General features: G+C 42.1%; 2 protein-coding genes across 2 annotated transcripts; both read right to left on the bottom strand.

Moving 5' to 3' along the window:
• Positions 1-1586: 1586 nt before the first annotated feature.
• Positions 1587-13561, bottom strand: chata (choline O-acetyltransferase a). Its single transcript, XM_034608445.1, has 15 exons — positions 13438-13561; positions 13016-13115; positions 12414-12605; positions 11880-11998; positions 11252-11305; positions 10967-11147; positions 5627-5804; positions 5360-5529; positions 4691-4791; positions 4401-4529; positions 4194-4316; positions 3957-4098; positions 3252-3314; positions 3017-3154; positions 1587-2231 (listed from the first exon to the last, which is right to left on the bottom strand). The coding sequence occupies exons 2-15, from the start codon at positions 13061-13063 to the stop codon at positions 1851-1853; spliced, it is 2019 nt and encodes a 672-aa protein (XP_034464336.1). The 5' UTR covers positions 13064-13115; positions 13438-13561; the 3' UTR covers positions 1587-1850.
• A 764-nt stretch (positions 13562-14325) lies between these two features.
• slc18a3a (solute carrier family 18 member 3a) lies at positions 14326-17004 on the bottom strand. Its single transcript, XM_034608446.1, has 2 exons — positions 16672-17004; positions 14326-16532 (listed from the first exon to the last, which is right to left on the bottom strand). The coding sequence occupies exons 1-2, from the start codon at positions 16699-16701 to the stop codon at positions 14940-14942; spliced, it is 1623 nt and encodes a 540-aa protein (XP_034464337.1). The 5' UTR covers positions 16702-17004; the 3' UTR covers positions 14326-14939.
• Between the last annotated feature and the right edge of the window lie 3718 nt (positions 17005-20722).

Below are 20722 nucleotides of genomic sequence, written 5' to 3'. Positions count from 1 at the left end.
CAAAGTTGATATTAGACTATGGTGGTGAAGATTCCATGACATTCCCTTCCAATGCCGTGCAATCAAACACATTTAATACCAACATCAACTGAAAGTAAATGTGATGAATATGTGACCCCTGTTGCAGCTGCTCCCTTAATAAACCCCCTTTTCAATCTGTTAAGTCCAACACAAACAAACAGTGTTTTTCTTACACAAAACCTATAGTTTGTTTGAATGAGGAACAAAATCTCTGTATGTACACGTTTTATATAAATATATTATATATAAGGTTTAAAAGGTGTTTAAAATTATTGATCTAAATATGAGATATACATAGTTTATAGTATAATGTAGTAGCCTATATATTATACTATGATAAATTTGAACAAAGACACACGTATGTTTACATTCAGTAAGTGATGAACCCACTTCAGAGAAAAACATACTTCATACTTCCCTCCTTGTTTTTATGTTTTCTTCAATATCAGAGTAATTCACTGATACTTGTTCATACATATAATGGTTCACAGCAAACAGAAACTGCTAATAGAGAATCTGGCATACATCATTGTCCAAAAATCTAAACAAATAGTTTATTGGTTGAAATTGTTGTACATATTAAGGTGATAGGGGGGGTAAGGCTCTGATTAGTTACCTGTTTCAACCTAGCCTATGAATACACATGTAGAAATATGCAACTTATAATAATGTATTATTCTGTAATTCCACCACAGGTCAGTGAAATTAACCTTTTAGTTCAAACTAACACATTCACAGCGACGTAAGATAAATAAACAAATTGATTTTACACTATTGATCTGGAAACAGCAACACGAACAGAACAATTTCAATATTAGTTTCTCTGTTTTAATCTTCAGTTATACTCTATAAATACAGTTTGACAGACATAAACACAGTGATCACCTCTGCTCAGTAAGTTTCACCTTTAAAGTTACATTTACTATAATTTATATATTACAAAAATAAATAGCTTGATTAATATTCTGCTCCTGAACTTCATGATAATCACACTCAACATTCACATTGATTAACTAAAGAATATCCCCTGGAAATCAGTCGTATGTATATTTCATATGATCTAAATGTCTAATGATTTACATACATTTTTTTTTTAACAGGTATTTTAGTAATACCACATGTATGATAACATGTATTATTGGTGCAATAGACAATAATTTATGAAGACAACATTGGGGAGATTGCATAGAAGATTGGGGTTTTACAATGTACCATAATCTTCAGGAAAACATTAGATAGGCAGCATGCAACTTTGCAAATTGACATATATACTGAGACAATCAACCGTTTGTCATAAGTCACAGACTGGTTTGGTCCTGTCACACTGACTGACGGGGGTGATGCAGAAATATCGAAGAGAGAATAATATATTTATTTTTTTCATTTCAATATTTGCTCATTTCCCAACAACCTTATCCGCAGCTCTGGTTGTCATCATTCTCATTCCTCTTTTCTTTGGCCGATTCGTCTCAATTTAGTGCAAAACAAGAATCAAAAGCTCAAATTTGGCTCAAATTTCTATCTACGTATATTTGCTATTTTTTTGACATTTCCGTTCCTGTCATATAAAATAATATACTGTTATATTCTCAGAGAAAAAGTTCATTCAATGTTCGTCAACACTTGACAGATTTAACGATACTGTATACGACACAACGGCTTCACATTACATCTCGTATCACAGTTAGATTGGATTTTCTTTGAAGGACTCAATAAATTATTGCAGCACAGAAAAACACATTTAAACTGACACCACCACTAGTTTCACTGGAGCCGACAGTTTCCTATGATTTACTGCCATTCTTCAAAGCTGGGGCCTCTTCCTGTTATCAAGTCTGGGTTTGAGCCTCCACTTGAGTCTGGTCCGGCTTCTTCACCAGAACCTGTGGCAGCGCTTGTTGGTTCTTGGACGACTCACAGGGTCTCTGCTGTGTTTTGCTTTGCCAGTTTGTTTCCGTTTGCGTGTGCGTCTCCAGCGTCTGCTCCTTCCTCTGCTTGGTCGGGGTGCAGTTGCATTTATTGCACAGGTCCCTCATGTCCAACAGTCCCTGCACCAAACACTTGACAAATTCTGCCGAGCATGTCTGTGGGCTCTCGCGGAAGCTGGACACCGAGAAGATGAGGTGGTCTGACTGAGGATTGTAGCACACTCCATATCCGTTTGGAACCACGGGTCCGTAGCAGCAGAACATCTCTACAGTAGTCGGGACCTGAGGGAAGAAAGAAGGCTTCAGTGCTGTTTTTACATCTTTACCTCCACCATTGAGGTTAGATTTTATTTTGCATTTTTAGCAGGGTTTCACCAAAACCGCAGAACAGATTACCATGAAACTTGGTGGAAGGATGTAGTATGGGTCATGGAAGGACCCGTTAAATTTTGGTTCAGATCCGGGAAGATATTGTATTTTTCCTCATTTTTGTGAATTTCCTAAGAAATAATCTGTAAAATGCTGATATCTATAAACAGTATTTTAGGGGTTTTATCTTTATATATTTACTTGCAATTACAAATAAAGTGTCCAATCAAGTTCTGTTGCAGTTGGGGATGTTTGTGTGTCATTTTCTCTCAGTTAGAGAAGCTAAAATAAAGTGGAAACAGATCAGGTATGTACTGTGTTGCTCTCTAACTGTGCTACTCCAGCAATTTTGTGCTGTACTTACATAAAATTGGGCCTCTCACCAAAAAAAAGAACAGAATTGAGATGGTTGAGGCGGAGATATCATGAGTTTTCGTCTGTAGTATTGGTCAAGCTCCAAAAATGCTGGATCCTACACTTTCCATAGTGCAACTCACTAGCATCTTTTATTATAACCCACTTAATTTGCCAGTACACACCATCCCTCGTCAGTTTGTACTTCAGAAAGCTCCTCTACAGCCACAGAGGACAACAGAGCTGTTTCTCACAGGTTGAGCTTTATGCCTTGTGACGTGTGAACTGAACTTCATGAGTAAAAACTGGTTTAAAACGGACTTTAATGTTTTGAAATCCGATACCTGACTTGTGGAGAGGATGAACTGGTTACTGATGAGATAGGCTTCGTCTTTAAAAATCTCCGGCTTCTCCATCATCAGCTCATGTGCAATTCCACGCAGTCCTAGTAGGTGATTGTCTATTGCCATCCCTGTGATAGACTGAAAAACAAAACACAAGAGTATGTAAGTGAATTTTCATTCATAAGCAACATTGAAATCCTGTTTTTTTCAGTGGATGAGGTTGGAGGGTAGTTACCCGAATAGTGTAATTTGTCTGTGCAGCTATGGCTCCTCGTAACATCTCCATCTTTTCTGTATCCTGCAGAATTAAACAACAGAGAATCAATAACAGGCTATTAAATTTCTTTTTTTTGCAGTATGCATAGTTTTTCATGCTGAGGAACGTCAACACAGACTGAAGTAAAAGATTAAATCTCACTGTTAATAGCAAAGACTACTGATGGTTTCAATACGTAGTTCAAACTGAGCTTTTACTCTGCAGCAGCAGCAGCCTTCATGATTCTGTCGATTTTTTTATCAAACTCTTATTACAAAAGAAATGTATTTGAGGCTATTGAGGTTATCTTATAGTTTAACCATACAGTTTATTATAAATTACTATAAATATAAAGAAAACAACAACCAAATTTATACAACTTACAAATAATATAGAAAAATATATATTTTTTAACCTTTAATACAAACAAAGATGGCACACCGTTTCTGCTTTTTTTATTCTTTAAAATAAAATGTTCATATCAGCAAACATAGTCGCAGATACCAAAGTGTGTATGGTCGGCTCTTATTGATCAAATGATTATTATTATCTGCCAATCGATTGAGCAGCTCCACAGCAGCCGTCAGCTTCTACAACAAACTGACACAGTGACGCTTTCTTCAGTTTTGTTGAACCAAGCTGCAATGCTAAGATTCAGCTAGAGTCCGCACTAAAACATCTTACGCTTGTACTCTGCATCCCATCAGTCATTGCTTTGACAAAGGCCAGGGCTTTGGGAGTGGCTGAGCGGATGTTGTCCACTCTGCCCTGCTGAAAGCGTCGTATGGAGGCGCTCTCGTACGTCGACACTGGTCTGCGATGACATCTAGAAAGAGAGAGAGAAAGAAAGTCTTGTTGGTTGGACACTCAGGTTAATGTGATACATCTGAATCAGTCCTGTTATGTTTGGCTTTGTCTTACCGGTAGTACGCCAGCTGAAGAGCCACCTGAATGTAGGCATCTGGGCTTATTTTCTGCTTCTTGATGAACTCTTTCCCGTATTCGTAGAATGTGTGGACATTCATGTCCAGATTTCTCACCAGCCTGAGAAACATAGGACAAACCCTGTGATTTGAAAGCTGTCATGCGCTTGTCTGATTTAACAGAACGTACAGTAAACACTTTGACCTTTGCAGCTTGTCAGCGGAGGAGGCGAGCAGCTTGTGCACCTCTGGAGTACATTTCCAGCGGAGTCTGCGCGGTGCAGGCAGCTCGCTCACACTCGCAGCTCGGACCAGCTTTGATGGGCTGCCAATCCTGACGTCAGATGGGAATATTGTATAGTTTAGAATTTTATTTAGGTTAGTGTTATCTGGTGTCTTATAGCATATGCAACACACACACACACACACACACACACACACACACACACACACGTATTCTGCGTTTTAAAGATGCAATTGCATTTCATCTCTTACATGTATTTGAGTAGGTACTCTGTGCACTGGACCAGGACAATTCCCTCGAATGGCGAGTGTTCACACACGACTCCACAGCAGCCGTCAGCTCCTACAACAAACTGACACGTGACGCTATCTTCAGTTTTGTTAAAACCAAACTGCAATGCTAAGATTCAGCTCATTTGTGGTTGTAGTCTGATTAATATTCCCTCATATACATTTCACATACAAATTATTTAGAGAGGAGGCCTCCAACTCTTTCTTTATTAGAAATTAATCATGTAGTTCATTCAAGGAATCTGAATTCTTCATCAAAACATCTCCATCAAAGTTAATGCTAATATCATGGCTTAAGCTCAGGGTTTGTGATCCAGTGGGAATGTCAACTCTCCACCAGAGCTCCTTTAAATGTAGAATCTGAATTTGCCTTGGGATCTGCTAATGACATCCACTGACACTGTGAGAGATGAATTTGTTCATCAGTTCTGTTCGTCATGATCCTCAGAAATAAGAGAAGTAAACTGATCCGGCTGTGGAGCGTCCATCATGCAGCCATTTTATCCTGATTCCATTGTCTTTTCTTTTTTAAATTACCATTCTTCAACCAGTTCTCAAAGTTAAATCAGGGCACACAGGTTAAAGAGACAGAAATTCAAGAAGCCTGACCAGTTAACGGTGCTCACTGACCTGCATCGGTTTGTCGTACCAGCGGTTGCCACCATTCTTGGCCACACCTCCTCCGTGCAGCATCCACATGGCCCGTGTGCTGTCGCTCAGCTCGGGACCGCTGGCATCATCCAGACAAACCAAACACAGGCAACGCTCGATCATGTCCAGAGCATCCCTGTTTGTTGACTCTAGAGCGTAACAAGTAAAAAAAAATAGTGTATTCGGGAACAAATCTGGTAACAAGAGTTTTTGACAGAAAATGTAGGATCTCCATTCATAATGTACCTCTCATTAACACTCTGCGAGATTCTGCCCACTCTGTCCGTCCATCTGAGGTGAGGAGACCGATGGGTGGGAGCTGCTCCTCTCCACTGTCGGCCATCTTGACTATCTTGTCCAGCTGAGTCAACAGATCTCTTTCATTCAGGCGGCGGAAGTTGATCACCACATCCAGGACGAAGAACTGGACACAGGTTTAGATCGGACACAAAATGTCTCATGTGTTTCTTTAATATTTAACCTATGATTTGGGCAGGACGGGTAACTTGTCTCCTAATGACAGAGACACTTATATGCGATTAGATGTACATGATCAGAAAAGCACTTCCGAAAGAATAATTTGGGCAAATTACAAGATTGGTCTTAATTTTAAAGCAATACATTTATCTCAATTATAAGAATCTTTTCAATCTGATGGGGCAAGAAACACAAAGTGAAGACACATGAAATATTGGTAATAATCCTTGCAGACATGGGGATTTCTTAAAAACCAGTATGATTGTCTAACTTCTCTATTTTCCATCAGACCTGGTTGTAGCACCTTGATGTGTTTTCCAATACCAACAATAAACTGTGACGACCCTCTCATTCTGCCTGCCGGTGTGCCTTGCTCTGTGCTGGTGGGTGGAGCTACTGCCACCTACCTGCCCATAGGGGTGGGCCTTTCCAGAATGCATATAAGTCTGCTCTTCTGGGAGTGTCTCTCTCTCTCAGCAGGGCCTGCTGCACCAGCCTGAACCTGGATCCTTTGTTTGGTTTGCTGCACTAACAAACACGCATCACACGATATTCTCACTCATCCACACACTTCTGACACCACTGATGCCCTTCATACTAACACACCTCACAAGTTAGGAAATATGATGTTTGAGTTCAGTTGAATAAACTACTTTTGACTGGTCGATCTGTGTGTGATCTCCCTTTTTGTTGCCAGCCTTGAGTCAGGTGGTAACAAATGGGGGCTCGTCTGGGATCGGAAAGGAGTAGTATTGTAAAGTGGTAAATGTAACTTTTGTTAAAGGGAGTTTTTCCACACAGATGTTTGGTTAAATTGTAGGTTCCTGAAACTGCTGGCAGAGGTAAGGGCTGCTAAGTTATTTGGAACCCTTATTTCCTGTTAGGCATAAGCAATGAGGGGCACTAGTTGTCTCTCATTGATCCTTTTTTTGTTTTAGTTTGTTGTTTTTGTGCAGTAAGTGGTTAGAGCAGTTGCTCGGGGGCACTACCATGACTGACTAGGTGATTTTCAGCGTGCTGAAGGTTAACCGGGTTACTGGGCTTTGTGCTTAATCTATCCTGCCACTAACCTGCATGAAGTCTAGGGATGAGTTACTCAGCTAGAACTGGTTAGGCAGCTAGTCAGAGGGATGGGGTTCCTTATTTAAAGCAGCCTGTCACCCTGTTAGTTAGTAGTGGAACACTTTGTATTAGTTTGTAGTAATTGCTTGTTTGATAAGTGCCTCTAGGTGGCAGGGGAACTGGTGAAATGGCTTCCATTGACGACTTTGTTCAGTCTCCAAGCGATGAGTTGCTAAACTCTTTCAAAAAAGATCAGCTCGTGAAAGTAGCTGAGCATTACGATGTTGAACTTCCAAAAAAGTTAAATAAAGATGAATTGTTGGCCACATTGAAGCACAAATTAGTGGAGAAAGAGGTTCTGCCTGTCTTAGTGGGGAGTTTAAAAGCACCGGAAGAAATGGATAGTGTTTCAGATGTAGCCTCCCCCAGGGTAACTGGGCCAGTTAGGATGTCCAAAATGGCTCCTGTTTTGACTGGACTTGGGTTTACATTTGAGCAACAAAAAGAGCTTATCTTGCTACAACAGCAACAGGAACATCAAAATACCCTGGCATTAGAAAGGTTAAGACAAGATGCCCATCTTCGGGAGGCTGAACTAGCCCATGTTCAGGCAAGACAACAGTTAGAGTTGGAGCGATATAAGTTGGAGCTTATAAGTGAAGGAAAGCTTCCGGCTAAGCCACAGAAGTTTGGAGAGTCAGATTCGTTTATTCCTCATATTCCGGCATTTGATGTTGCTGTCAACTTACGGTTAGTTCCTAAGTTTAATGAAAGGGACCCTGACATTTTCTTTGTGTTGTTTGAACGTTTGGCAGAGGCACGAAATTGGTCGGACGCGGAGCGTACACTATTGCTTCAATGTGTGCTCACTGGCAAGGCCCAGGAGGCTTTCTCAGCCTTGAGTGTTACTGATAGTGGTATCTACCAGTTGGTTAAAGCTGCGGTACTTAGGACATATGAATTGGTACCGGAAGCGTATCGGCAGCGATTCAGATTACTCAGAAAAGAGAAGCAGTCTCACACTGAGTTTGCTCGCGAGTTATCCACTCACTTTAATCGCTGGTGTGCTGCTTCTCAGGTTAATACTATGGAGGATCTTCAAGAACTAATCTTGCTGGAACAGTTCAAAAATACTTTGCCTGACCGTGTTGTTACCTACATTCAGGAAAAGCAAGTAAGCAGAGTTACAGATGCTGCTAGATTGGCAGATGAGTTTGTCCTGACCCATAAAGGTTTTTTTGGTGACAACCGTGGTCATGGAGATTCTGGCTCCCGAGGGAGCATTGTTAGAGCTAACTCCGGTAAGTTTTGGTTAGAAGGGACAGAAAGGTTTTCAGGTAAAGCAGAGCATGGTTTACGGGGAAAGCTGGACCCAAATCAGGTCTGTAATTACTGTCATGGAAAGGGTCACTGGCGAAATGAGTGTCCAATGCTGAGGAAAATATCAAAGCCTGTTTATTTTCCGGGAAAACCATCTGCGGCTGCTGTGTCTCTTCGTGCCGAAGAAAGGAGCCGTGTCATTGCCGCCGTGCAGGCACACACTAAACCGCCTTCGTTAAAGTCAAAAATTGAGGTTCCGGGTTGGGCTCAAGAACAGACAAGTTCCTCAGCTAATGAAGACGTTGATCCTGGTTATGCTGCATTTGTGTCTAATGGTTATGTCTCACTGGTCGGGAGTGAGAGGAAAGTACCTGCCAAGACGTTGTTGTGTTCTGCCCCTGTCCTTGCAGCCCCGCAGATGGACCAGCCGTTCTCGCTGTATACTGATGCTAGTAAGGTGGGAGCTGGTGCGGTATTGATGCAGGCTAATGAAAGCGGCGTTGGCTGCCCGGTGAGTTTCTTTTCTAAAAAGTTCAATTCACACCAGTTAAACTACTCAATTATCGAAAAGGAGGCACTGGCACTCATCTGGGCATTGAAACACTTTGAGGTTTATGTGGGGGGTGGAGTAAGACCTTTAGTGGTGTACACGGATCATAATCCCCTAACCTTTCTCCACTCACTCCAAAACCCAAATCAAAGGCTTATGCGTTGGTGTCTTTTCCTACAGCCATTTCATTTAGATATACGACATGTAAAAGGAACTGAAAATACGGTGGCCGATGCCATGTCCCGAGCTATGATTATAAGTTAACTTGTGTTTTTGGTCCCTGCAGGGTCTCCTTCTGTCTGTTCTGGTTTTCTTCTCTCTTAAATTGCTTCTTAAGGTACCAAAGTTGCAGAGGGGGGGGAGTCACAATGCTCAGGGGTGAGATTGCTTGCAGGGGGTACAGACATTCACAGGTTAACAGTAATATGCCTAATTGTGTTTAATTAAAATCTGTAGTATTATATGTTGGTTTAGTTATTGAACAGGTAGTCGTTAGTATTTGCCAACTTTTGGGGATCCAAAGGAGGACCCCCATCTTAAGGGAGGGGGTGTGACGACCCTCTCATTCTGCCTGCCGGTGTGCCTTGCTCTGTGCTGGTGGGTGGAGCTACTGCCACCTACCTGCCCATAGGGGTGGGCCTTTCCAGAATGCATATAAGTCTGCTCTTCTGGGAGTGTCTCTCTCTCTCAGCAGGGCCTGCTGCACCAGCCTGAACCTGGATCCTTTGTTTGGTTTGCTGCACTAACAAACACGCATCACACGATATTCTCACTCATCCACACACTTCTGACACCACTGATGCCCTTCATACTAACACACCTCACAAGTTAGGAAATATGATGTTTGAGTTCAGTTGAATAAACTACTTTTGACTGGTCGATCTGTGTGTGATCTCCCTTTTTGTTGCCAGCCTTGAGTCAGGTGGTAACAAACATGATGAGTGCACCATGATAATTACATGCACTTAACGCAAATATGTCTAATTTGTATTTTTTGACGTGCTGAAATGCTGAGGCTGAGAATGACATGAGTGAAATGCAGGTTAATGTGGAGTTGTTGACTCAGTCTTTACCCCCACCTATAAGTTCATGCTGTTGCCTCGTCCCAAAACACTCGGGGGGAAGTGACAGAAGAAAAAAGGCTGAAGCAAGGAACTTAATTCAAGATGAACTAAATCTAGATGCATCTGAAGTTGACCTTTTTGTCTTTATATTTACAAAATATTGCAATTAAGATTGCTGACAATGTTGATGCATTACTTTTTTTAAAGGTGACAGAGCTGAGGCACAAATGTCAAGCATGTTATAGATAATAACTCAATAGAGAAGACTTGCAGCCCAGAGGTCTGGTAATTACTTTGTGGGAGATAAGTTTGCACTGTGCCTGCAGAGCCTGTTTACTGTACCATCACACACAAGTGAGTGACACAGATGTAGAGTCTAATTACCAGACACGACAGCAGGGCTGTTTTCATGTGTGTGTGTGTGTGTGTGTGTAATTGTCCTGGAGTGACAACAGCCACAGAGGTGGACAGATTTTGTCTCCATGTCGTGTTTTGTCAAAACCGTGCAAGATACGGTCATGAAACTTTGTCATGGTCATGAAAGTTCAAAGATGGGTATGGTCCAACCCCAGACTGAATATAAAGATGGACAACATGTCTCCACGTCCTCCCACTATCTAGAAATGAAGCTAAAGTATCCTGGATACAAACTATGCCATCTTTCGCATTACGAGGCAGAGTCTGCAGTCTGCACTACTCAAGGGTCGAAACATCAACATGTTGACAGACATTGCAGCTGGTATGAGCCCATCGTCAGATTTCATTCTAATTGCAAATAAGTCTGCTGGGAGGTGAACAGTTTTAAGTTTGTCTAATAAGAATAAAGGTTCAGTCTTTATCTTCCCAAATCTTGAGCTTCTGGTGAAGACTGAATGTAATATGGTTGAAATCTATTAAAAGACTTAGTTGTGGACCTTGAATGGGGAACCAATTCATCCAATGTTGAGCAACACAGATGAGAAGTCCTGACATTGCTGAGCTCACATGCAAATTGATCCAAGCACCTCCAATGATCGACTTTGACTGTGTGATGTGGTGGAAAAATCTAGTAAAAGGAACTCGTGTTGTGATCGTTTTGTCAAATTCAGGATTTGCTTTTTCACTTTGTCTGACCTGTTTTTTACAAGCCACAATGACGTGTTCAGGTTCTGGCATCACGCAGCTTTCCTGGGCCACTAGTGTGTCCCTCTCAGGTCCCGGTAGGCGGTAGGAAGTGAAGAGGCGATAGTACTGCTCCATACACATTGGGGTTCCAGCCAGCTGGCCCCGGGCGTAGTCCACAGGCAGGGCACGGCTACACACACACACACACACACACACACACACAGCTGTTACACCTATTTTCATATACATACTGTCAACTATTTGTTGTCTGGCTGTGCTGTGTGTCTAACTTACGCATCTAGAAGCGTTTTGTATTCCAAAACACCCGAAAGTAAGTGTGCAGCGAACCTAGGAAAGAAAACATTGTTTTGTTAAATACATGACAACAGACACACAACGCATACACACACACACACTCTGCTTGTACTTTATCACTCCTCGTGGCGTTCTATTCTCAGTATTTGACCCATAATTCTTCATTTATTGTGTAGCTGTGTCAACATTATAATTCTTTATGTAAATCCTGTGTTTAAGGAGCTGGTGCCAGATCAATACCATGTTAACCAAACCACAGACTCTGTCTATTAACGTTGCCACCAGCAGCCAGGCCTAACCTCAGCCCTGAGGACGCTCCGGGTAATGACCCCATCTGTCAATGTGTGGCAAGGAAGTGTTGAGTTTTTCTATAATCGATCAGAGCCGGTGTCCGAGTCATTTACACAGTTCACTTTCATTTCTCAAGTCTTTATGCTGTAATAAACCATCATTACCTGTAAAGGGATTTTTACAGTGCGTTGCAGTTGCTGCATTTTCTTTTACAGAGTCTGCTTTGGGTTAAAAAACACTACTTCCATGACAATATATTCACACTGTTTTTTTTCCTCTCCAGACTTGTTTGTCTCGACTGTGCTGTGTCTCATACCTCAAAGAGTCGATGGGAGCCTTGAAGTTCTGCAGGGGGAAGACCATCGCAGGGCTGGAGTTGACGGGCAGAGCCATTCTGTTGTTCAGGTACATATCATTGAGCCAGAAGTCGTACACCTAAACAGAGGGAATCACCTGAAGGTAAGATCTCAGAGGAGTAGTCATCCAAAGGTGAGTAAACAGGAAGCTCTACATCAGTTGCTCAAGTCGATGCATCAATATTTCTGTGAAGTGTTTTCCAAAGCTGTGAAGGGTTTGTTTACATATAGTGTTTATGAAGAGTGGTGTAAAACTGAACTATAATTTGAATATGGTCACACGAAATGCAGGTTTTCAATCTACAGTTAGGCTGTGTTTATAAATCATGCAGCTTATTAAATGGAAAATATTTAGTGTGTTTACCTTCTAACATAAAAAGAGTGTGTGGGACTAATCATCCTCAGGTTTCTGTCGATCAGTGCTGCTATTGTTGAAAATACCTTGTTTTGCACAAGTCATTACTCTGTGAGTCATGGTCCTTTTATTTATTTACCCAGTTGGCCTCTTTTAACCTCCTCTCCTCCAGTTTGCTCTGCAGTAGGTCTCCTACTCCTCCAGGGGCCCCAAACTCCTTCACTGTGTTCTGGGTCTTATTAAACTGCTCCTCTGTGAGCAGGTGCTTCATGCACCTCAGGTACGTGTCCAGCGTGTCTTTCAGGGGGGGGAGCGGCAGCTTCGGCAGACCCTGAACAGAGTGCAGGATGAAAATCCCCCTCCCAAAATCCAAGTTCTTTCTTTTTAAATCTAAATGTGTGGCTTCGAATCAACTTTAAGGGCCCGAGTGTCCTCTGACACATGCATTACATCACTTTACCAAGAAAATAAACAATACTCAAGATAAATAATATTACTTTGGAACCAGGAAACTGAGAAAATACACTTTGACTCAAAACAAGAGTTAATTAAAATATCAGAATATAGTAATTATTCTTTTAGGATTCCTCCTTGACTGTTATTATGTCTTCATCTAATTAATACTTTTACTTTCATTCGCTTTTTTTAACATCCTTATTTTATAGAAAAACATAACATCTCCCATGCATGTTCCTTTTGATTACATTTTAAATGCATACAAGTCACAAATAAGATATTTACATCGTCTCCCCCGGAATCGTTGGAGGGCTCTCGGTCCAGAACTGGCATGTTGACGGTGCAGAGCGGCTGTCAGGCAGCAGGTTGATTCACGAGACAGACTCTATGTCCACAAATAAAATAAAACCAGTGTGAAGTTCTGACACGTGAAAGCAGCAGACACATGTGACAGTCTGAGCTGCAGCTGCATTTAAACATCTCACTTTAGTTTGAATATTTAAGACAAACATTTAAAGTATAAAATAAAGAAATGTGCCGCTGCTCTGAATAAACTGTGCAAGAATGCGCACTTTTTACTCATAACAGCATGATGATCCAAATTATCTTTGCGCATTTGATGTTGTCATGCTACCAGAATAATACCAACATACTAAACTAACCTAATTCAAAATGATCAGTCACTTAAAAAACAACACTTTACTCACCAGCCGGAAAACCCGTCATTCCCACTCGTCAGGAAAAATCAGCTTTGTCCATCTTGACTTTTAAATCTTAACTACTTCTTCGGTCCTCTATAATTTTAAAGCATCTTTCGAATTCCCAGCATGGCAAGTGCGTAAGTCCCTCGCTGGATGAGGGGAGATGCTGAGAGGGTACCTCACCCCCCCTGCACGGCGGCCAGGCTCCTCCCAGAAGTCCTGCCATTCGCCAGGAAGTTTATTTGGCGCTTTACATCTTCACTGCACCTTATTTAGACGCCGGCTGTAACGCACCGGCTGCGCACACGCTTCTGTGGTGCTGAGGAACAGATCGTGGATGTGGCCAAGACTTCTTCCTTTTGGCTTTTCTAAGAACTTAGGCACTTTTCATGGGGCAGCCTGGAAGCATTTGTTGTTTCCACCTCTCTGCATCTGACTGATTTAATCGGCGCTGTGTGTTTGATATTAAATGCAAAGTGTGCGCGTTTTGGAGAAGCTGCGGATGCGTTAAGAAACCATTTGTTTACGCACAGTATCAAACTCAGAATACCATGATATTATTATTACACTCTATTCTTAACCTGTTCAAACCTTTTTTATTCAGATAAATGACCTTTATATATATATAATGGATTTCCACTGCTTACTAATACGATTCACAAAACTACCTTATAATATAGGCATTCGTTAACATGAATTAATTTAAATCTTGAAATATGCCTAGTGAAAAACAAATCCTCGTGTTATAAATGAAACCATAAAATAAGTATAATTTTATTGTAGTTATATTTTTGTCAGTGTGGAATATTTCACCTGTAGAGGAAAATAATAGTGTTATTATGTCGAAATATATTAATGTATTGCCTAAATAAAAAGATTCCCATGAACTGTAACATTGACATAATACTGATTTAATTATGTACATGAATATACACGTATGTACAGTCTTGGGTCATACAGTGAGGCTTTGCATTCCAGAAGTACATCATCCAAAAAATGAAAATAAAACATCAAGACGCAGATTTCAGCTAATTTCCATCTGGTTTAACTTCCTCTAAAACAGTTTAGAGTCACACGCGGTATTGCATATTGAGTTTAGCAGCACAACTCTGGCGAAAAGAAAATACAGGTTACATTAGAAGACGCAAACAGTACATTATAATTGTTCCTTTTTTTTTTGTTAAAATACATTTACACATAGTCCCTGAATACGAGTCGGCTTCTGATACAGTGGTAAATAGTGTTAATTCATGAATAGACAATTAATCTCAACACATCTTTCACAATACACTCTCACTTGAAGATGAACACACGCCAGCGAGCGCCTTTCTACTGCAGAAAGCTTGAAGCTACTTGATTTGACAATATACCCGCAGGGACTGTCACCCAAAGACAGTAAATAATTGATGTCGTTACACAATCCTGATCGTGTTATGCAATTGATCGGACGGGATGCACACAACTCTACATGGGCACTTTGAGAGTTTTACACTCGGTTAAAGGTCCTTTTACGCATACTCTCCTCCCGAGGATTCCTCCTCTGAATACGACCGTTGCGCAAAGGTTTCAACGCCATTCTCGTCGAGGGTTGTACACAAACCCTTCCTCTTCTTCTCCCGCTGCTCCATCTTAATTGTGTCGTACAGTCCGGTCGGGCCGTCCTCTAGGAGCATGTTTCTCTCGGAGTACGAAGGCTTCATCTTCGTCACGTTCTTCAACAGGAGGAGCGCCGGTGCGTAAAGCACATTGGCGAGGCCCATGCCCAAGTTGAGCTGAACGAAGCCCAGGTCGTGCACTATCTGTCCGGCCACCACGGGCCCCAGCGCGTAGGCCACACAGTAGGAGATGTCTGCGATGGCGTACACGCTCCCATACACCGACACGTGTCGCACATCCACCAGGAAACCCAGTGTGGGCAGGAGCGCCGTGTCCACGAAGGCGATGCCGAAGCAGATTCCGCACAGCGGGATCATGAGCTGTCCAAAGTTTTTACAGGCTGGCACCGTGCAGGAGCTGGCGCCTATGAACACCATACCTATAGCCCCATAAAACCACTGGAGATGGGGGTACTTGGCTGCTAGTTTGACAGTGAGATATACACCTAAAACATGAGGGAAGAATGCAGGGAACCATGTCATGCCGATCTCCCACTGGCTGGAGTGCATGTTTTCCTCCATCCAGTTGGCGATGGTGGGCTCAAGGAAGGCGAGAGGGATGTTACAAATAGTCAGAGCACCAGCCACTACAGCTATATATGGGTCAATCATCAGTTTATACATGGGAGTTCCCACTGGCATGTTTTCTCTCTCCCGGTTTGAGAAGGGTTTCAGCACAATCAGACACAACACGCCATCTATGAGACAAATGCAGGCCAGGATCAGGAAGGGCACCCGCCTCCCGGCGAACTGATAGAGCACCCCTCCAAAGGGGGGCGCCACAAGACTCCCAAAAGAGATGAAGGCCAAGGCGATACCCAGCGCTTTGCTCCTCGCCTTCTCCTCCGTGTACTTGTCTGCGATCAGGGCGATCCCTGCAGTGTCCGCGAAAGCCGAGCCGAGGCCCTGCATGCTGCGCGCCAGGAACAGAGTCGCGTAATTGTCGGCGAAGGCAAATGTGAGAGTGGAGAGGAACATGACATTTAGTCCGATGAAGAGCGGGATATCATACCCGACCCTGTCAATGAAGGTGCCACTTAGCGGGTTCACCAGGAGCTGCAGGATGGCCTTGGAGGCGAACAGAACCCCTATCTGGAGGTCGAAGTTCCCTTTAGGGGCTTTATGGATGGTGCTGTTGGTGGAGTTGATGTACACAACTGCGTCTTGGGCTCGATCCGCTGCCTTCTGTAGCCCTTCAAGGTAATCGGGTATAATTGGCACAATCACCATGTAAAGCATGTTGTCTAACAAAAGTGCTGTACAGACTATTACGAGAATAATCCGCTTCTGTCGCTCTGGGTCTTGGATTACATTGTTGCCCAGTTGTTTAGTTCTTTCACCCATCTGGGAGAGTTTGGAGGCGGCAGTTTGGGCCAAACTGGCGCCGCGTCCCTGTGTGGTCTCTTCTGGCTCCATGGTTCTCTCCTTCTCTGGCTCAAGTCTTGTCTGTTAAAAGATAAAATCTGGTTGATTGGTCTATAAATTTACGCACGGTTGGCACATTGGTCCCGTCTTTATTTCCTCCCTTTTCTTCTCCGGCACCGGGAGCCCGACTAATGAGCTAGATAACTTTCTTCTGCTTTACCTCTTCTCTGTCCCCTGCGCCGTCCGTCATCGCACGCGCATTTCCACTCTCGTGACTTGGACACGTTGTATCCCCAGTTGCTTCATTGTCTCATATCCCGTCCTTCAGGCGAAGTGCCGGTCTCGAACAGCGCTCACAGTTTGGGGGGATTCACCTGCAGCTCTCTGTTCCACCCTGCTCCTTGTTGTAGGTCCGTGTACGCTGCGCCCCTCCGGCTCCCAAACGCTCCCATGCAGCTGTCTCCAGTCACCCGTTACGCAGAGAGCTAAGTCATCATTTCACATCAACCGGACTGCTTTTTGACGGCATTAGCAGGGATACACTCTGCAGTTTGTTGACTCCCATAGGTGCCCCCTCCCTCCTCCCTCCTATCCTCGCCGATGGCTGTGACGCACGGTCCTGCTGCTCTCCAGCAGATCTTTTATGCTAATTAAACACAAAATCCCGAGTGCACGCTGCTGTCCAGTCACTTGCTTCAGAGCAGAGACCATGGTGCGTGCCCCAGTTTCCGTTTTACTTGATCTTCTTAATTTCAAATGACAGTTATCAACAGTTTGGATTTGTATTCATCATTATAGTGACACTTGCTTTTGACTTAGTGTGGACTCATTGACATAATGAAACCTGCAGTTTGTATACCGGAGCTCAGTGGCAACACTCCTGCAAAGACATATACTCTAAAGAAATACGCACACGTCACAGTAATTGTGTAAAGAACTGTTTCGATTGATTCAGCACCACATTCCCAAGGACAGCTCCACGGAGGACGTCGCTCCAAGCAGATCCCCCCCCCCCCCCCCCCCCCCAAACAATAAAACGTGTGTGTTAATTCAGTCACCAACAGTAAAACTGTTTGTTTCTCTGACACCACGGAGCTGATGTGAGTTTAGGTTCAATAATGCCCATCGACGCTCCTGGAGTGTAACAGAGAGGAGAAAAAAGAATGTCTGATCCAGGAAGGTTGACCCTGTCCTCTCACCTCCACGTGTGACTGTGTAACTGTGGCTGAAAGATAAATATCCGACCACTGCTTCTGTGCTTTTACACGATGTCAGAGGCAGATCCTCAAAATCATTGGAACATCTGAGAAAAATAGGAAACACCTGATAATAACTCACTCATATGCGAGACTAGTTCTCATCTAAAATTTCAATTCATTCTCTACCTTTACTTTACTTTCAAATTTTGTTATTTTGTACAAAATGTTTTCCATTTAAGTTTCTCATTTCCTGTCTTTCTTCACTAATTTAGAAAGAAAATTAATTCAGAATATTTAAATGAAAAGTTGAACAGAACATCACATATGTTTAGACATATGTTTTTGCGGTTTAAACTGTAAAATTCCTCCTATATTTTAAGAAAACTTCATGAGATCCTATTAGTTCCACTTCAAACCTGCATGACGCGAGACAACTGGAGGTTCAAATAAATGTGGCTACACACTGCCATCTACCGGCGTGGAAAAGGTTCAGCAGTTGTCGCTGTCATTTACTCAACAACATGTAAGTAATGGAGCTAATTCATTACATTGCAAACGCTAATCTACCTCTGTTGCTATTTGTTTTTAGTGTGGCAGTTGGATGCAGTTAGATCTCTCTCTCTCTCTCTGTGGGTTGTTTCTAGATATTTATACCTGTTAGAATTATATTTAAATCGGGAGAATTGAATTAGAAATTGTTTTGAGTCATTTCCCTTCATTGGGAGTGTGTCTGTTTTTGTGTTTTTATCCATTTGTGGTTTAGATTCATGCCATTTGTTTTCAGGATGAAGACATTTTACATAGTGGCACTTGGATCGTCAGCTTTCGCAGGAGGCCACCGATCTGCAATATGAGATAGAGCAGTACTGACACCTAGTGGAGGAAGGGTGGGATTGGTCCAGGAACATTTGAAATCAGAGAAGTGGACTCTACCAGATTCCCTCCAAATATTTTGTTGTACGACAAACCCCAGCTTCTGGGTTTTTGTAACCAAACAGACAAAAAACAATTAACATTGATTAATGTGAAGAGAGTTTGCCTGTTTGTGAATGGAATCATGTTTTCAGTCATTCATCAACCAGTCATTTTGCTTTAAAATTTCAGTCAAACAATTTTCCTGTGGTGTTAGTCTCACGTCTCCTCGTTCAGCCAGTAGATGTCCTCATATCCTTAAACATGTCCAGTAAATACCAGCTGTAGGATTTTGAACTGTATAATTTTATACTGTAATGATGTCCCCACGGCCACCACTCTGTATCTGAACTGTTAGGAAAAAAATACAAATATATTTAAAGCAGTTATTAAACTGAAACAAGGTGATTGAGGTTTGTATTTGACTAAAATACTATTCATGGTGTGTTTTGACTAAAGGCCTTCCTCAGAGAACGAGAGGTTTCTAAGAGCAAGTCGCTTACACAAAACAAACTACAAAATACAGTTTATTCTTTCATTATACTTAAAATCATCCTACCACTATAAAAGCACCATACTCATTACGTCGCTCACTATGTTGTTTGTTTGTTTGTTTGTTTGTTTGTTTGTTTGTTTGTTTGTTTGTTTGTCTGGACAGATTTGAAACAAACTCGGTTTAGGGATCGGGCACTGGAAGAACCCAGACTACATCCATTCTCCTTATTTTTTTCGATCACAGGAATTAGACAAACATGTGCAGGGTAGTTAAACCTTGTCACATGATCTCTACTGAGTTTCAATCCATCGATCAAACTATTCATATAACACCTTTCAAACATTTCAAATTCTATTGAAAGTGCTTTACATGTGATTGACAAAACATTGGATGTTAAAAAAGAATTAAAAACGAGTTTAAAAACATTCAGATTTAGAGACAAATACACACCAAGGCAATCAATAATAGAAAAGACAACAACAAAAGAAAGTTAAGATGACAGGTTATATATAATCAATACTAAAAATGATCTTAACTGTGCCACTGTGTTAAAATAAGACTTCAATGTGATGCTGCCATTAATGCCTATTGGGATCAAATGCAAAAAACAAACAATAGCTATGAAAAGCATGGAAACTAAATACAATATTTCCCTCATCAAGCCTTTCTGAGAGTTCTGAAAAGTCACATGCATGTATTTTTGTCAGAATCTTACAGCCCTGCTGATACACTTAGTCCTCAGTTGAATACAATCAACTTTTCTTTAAACCACCAAACACGCTGTACTTTCCACCGACAGTGAAATCCAGCCTGTCGTATCACCCCAGAGATTTGGTTTGACGTAGATGGGTTAAGTCAAGGCAAGAAAAAAAAAATGTGAGGAATGAAAACAGAAAGGGGGCTCAAATATTTCCAGTTTTATTTTTAGACGACCTGTTACGTCATATTGGTGAGAGAACAGCTTTGATAATCACATTTATTTCCCCCACTGAACATACTGTCACTGCAGAGCTTATGCAGCGTCATGGAGGCCGGAACTCTGCAACGGCTTCTGGTTCACCCAAGAGACTGCTGGGCTCAATCTCTCTCTCACACACACACAGACACACACACAGACACACACACAGACACACACACAGACACACATACACACGCACACACACGCACACACACGCACGCACACACACATACACATACACGCACACACACACAGGAAGAGGAGATAAACGAACACAAACAGTCTGTGTAAACACATTTCAAATTTGGTCAACTTGGTCATTCTGTTTTTAGCTCGGTGTCCTCTTGAGCGTTGTCAAAGGGCGGAGTCGCCTCTGCCCTCATAACTGGATTGGCTGTGTTAGGGGATCAACATGTTTGTGCTGTTCTCCCTGGGATTCTGCCCTGATCTGAAACTAGCTCGGGAGATTCAAGATCACCACATAATCTTGAGCGCTTGCCAAAGTATTAATTTGTAGCGGTCGTACAAAATCCCAAGCCCCTGCAGCAAAATGTACACGGCCTAAACATCACAAAATAACCCTGACGCACTTGAATGATTACAATGTTAGGTTCTTTTTTAGTATATAGTGAAATATGTTAACAGATTTAAGAGATTTAAAATTATAGATGGACTTAACATCCATAAATCCAGTTGCTTGCTGCAG

Source organism: Hippoglossus hippoglossus, chromosome 15, assembly GCF_009819705.1.
Source record: "Hippoglossus hippoglossus isolate fHipHip1 chromosome 15, fHipHip1.pri, whole genome shotgun sequence".
Taxonomy (NCBI): domain Eukaryota; kingdom Metazoa; phylum Chordata; class Actinopteri; order Pleuronectiformes; family Pleuronectidae; genus Hippoglossus; species Hippoglossus hippoglossus.
Note: the sequence above shows the minus strand (reverse complement) of the source record. Positions and strands in the feature narration are given on the sequence as shown.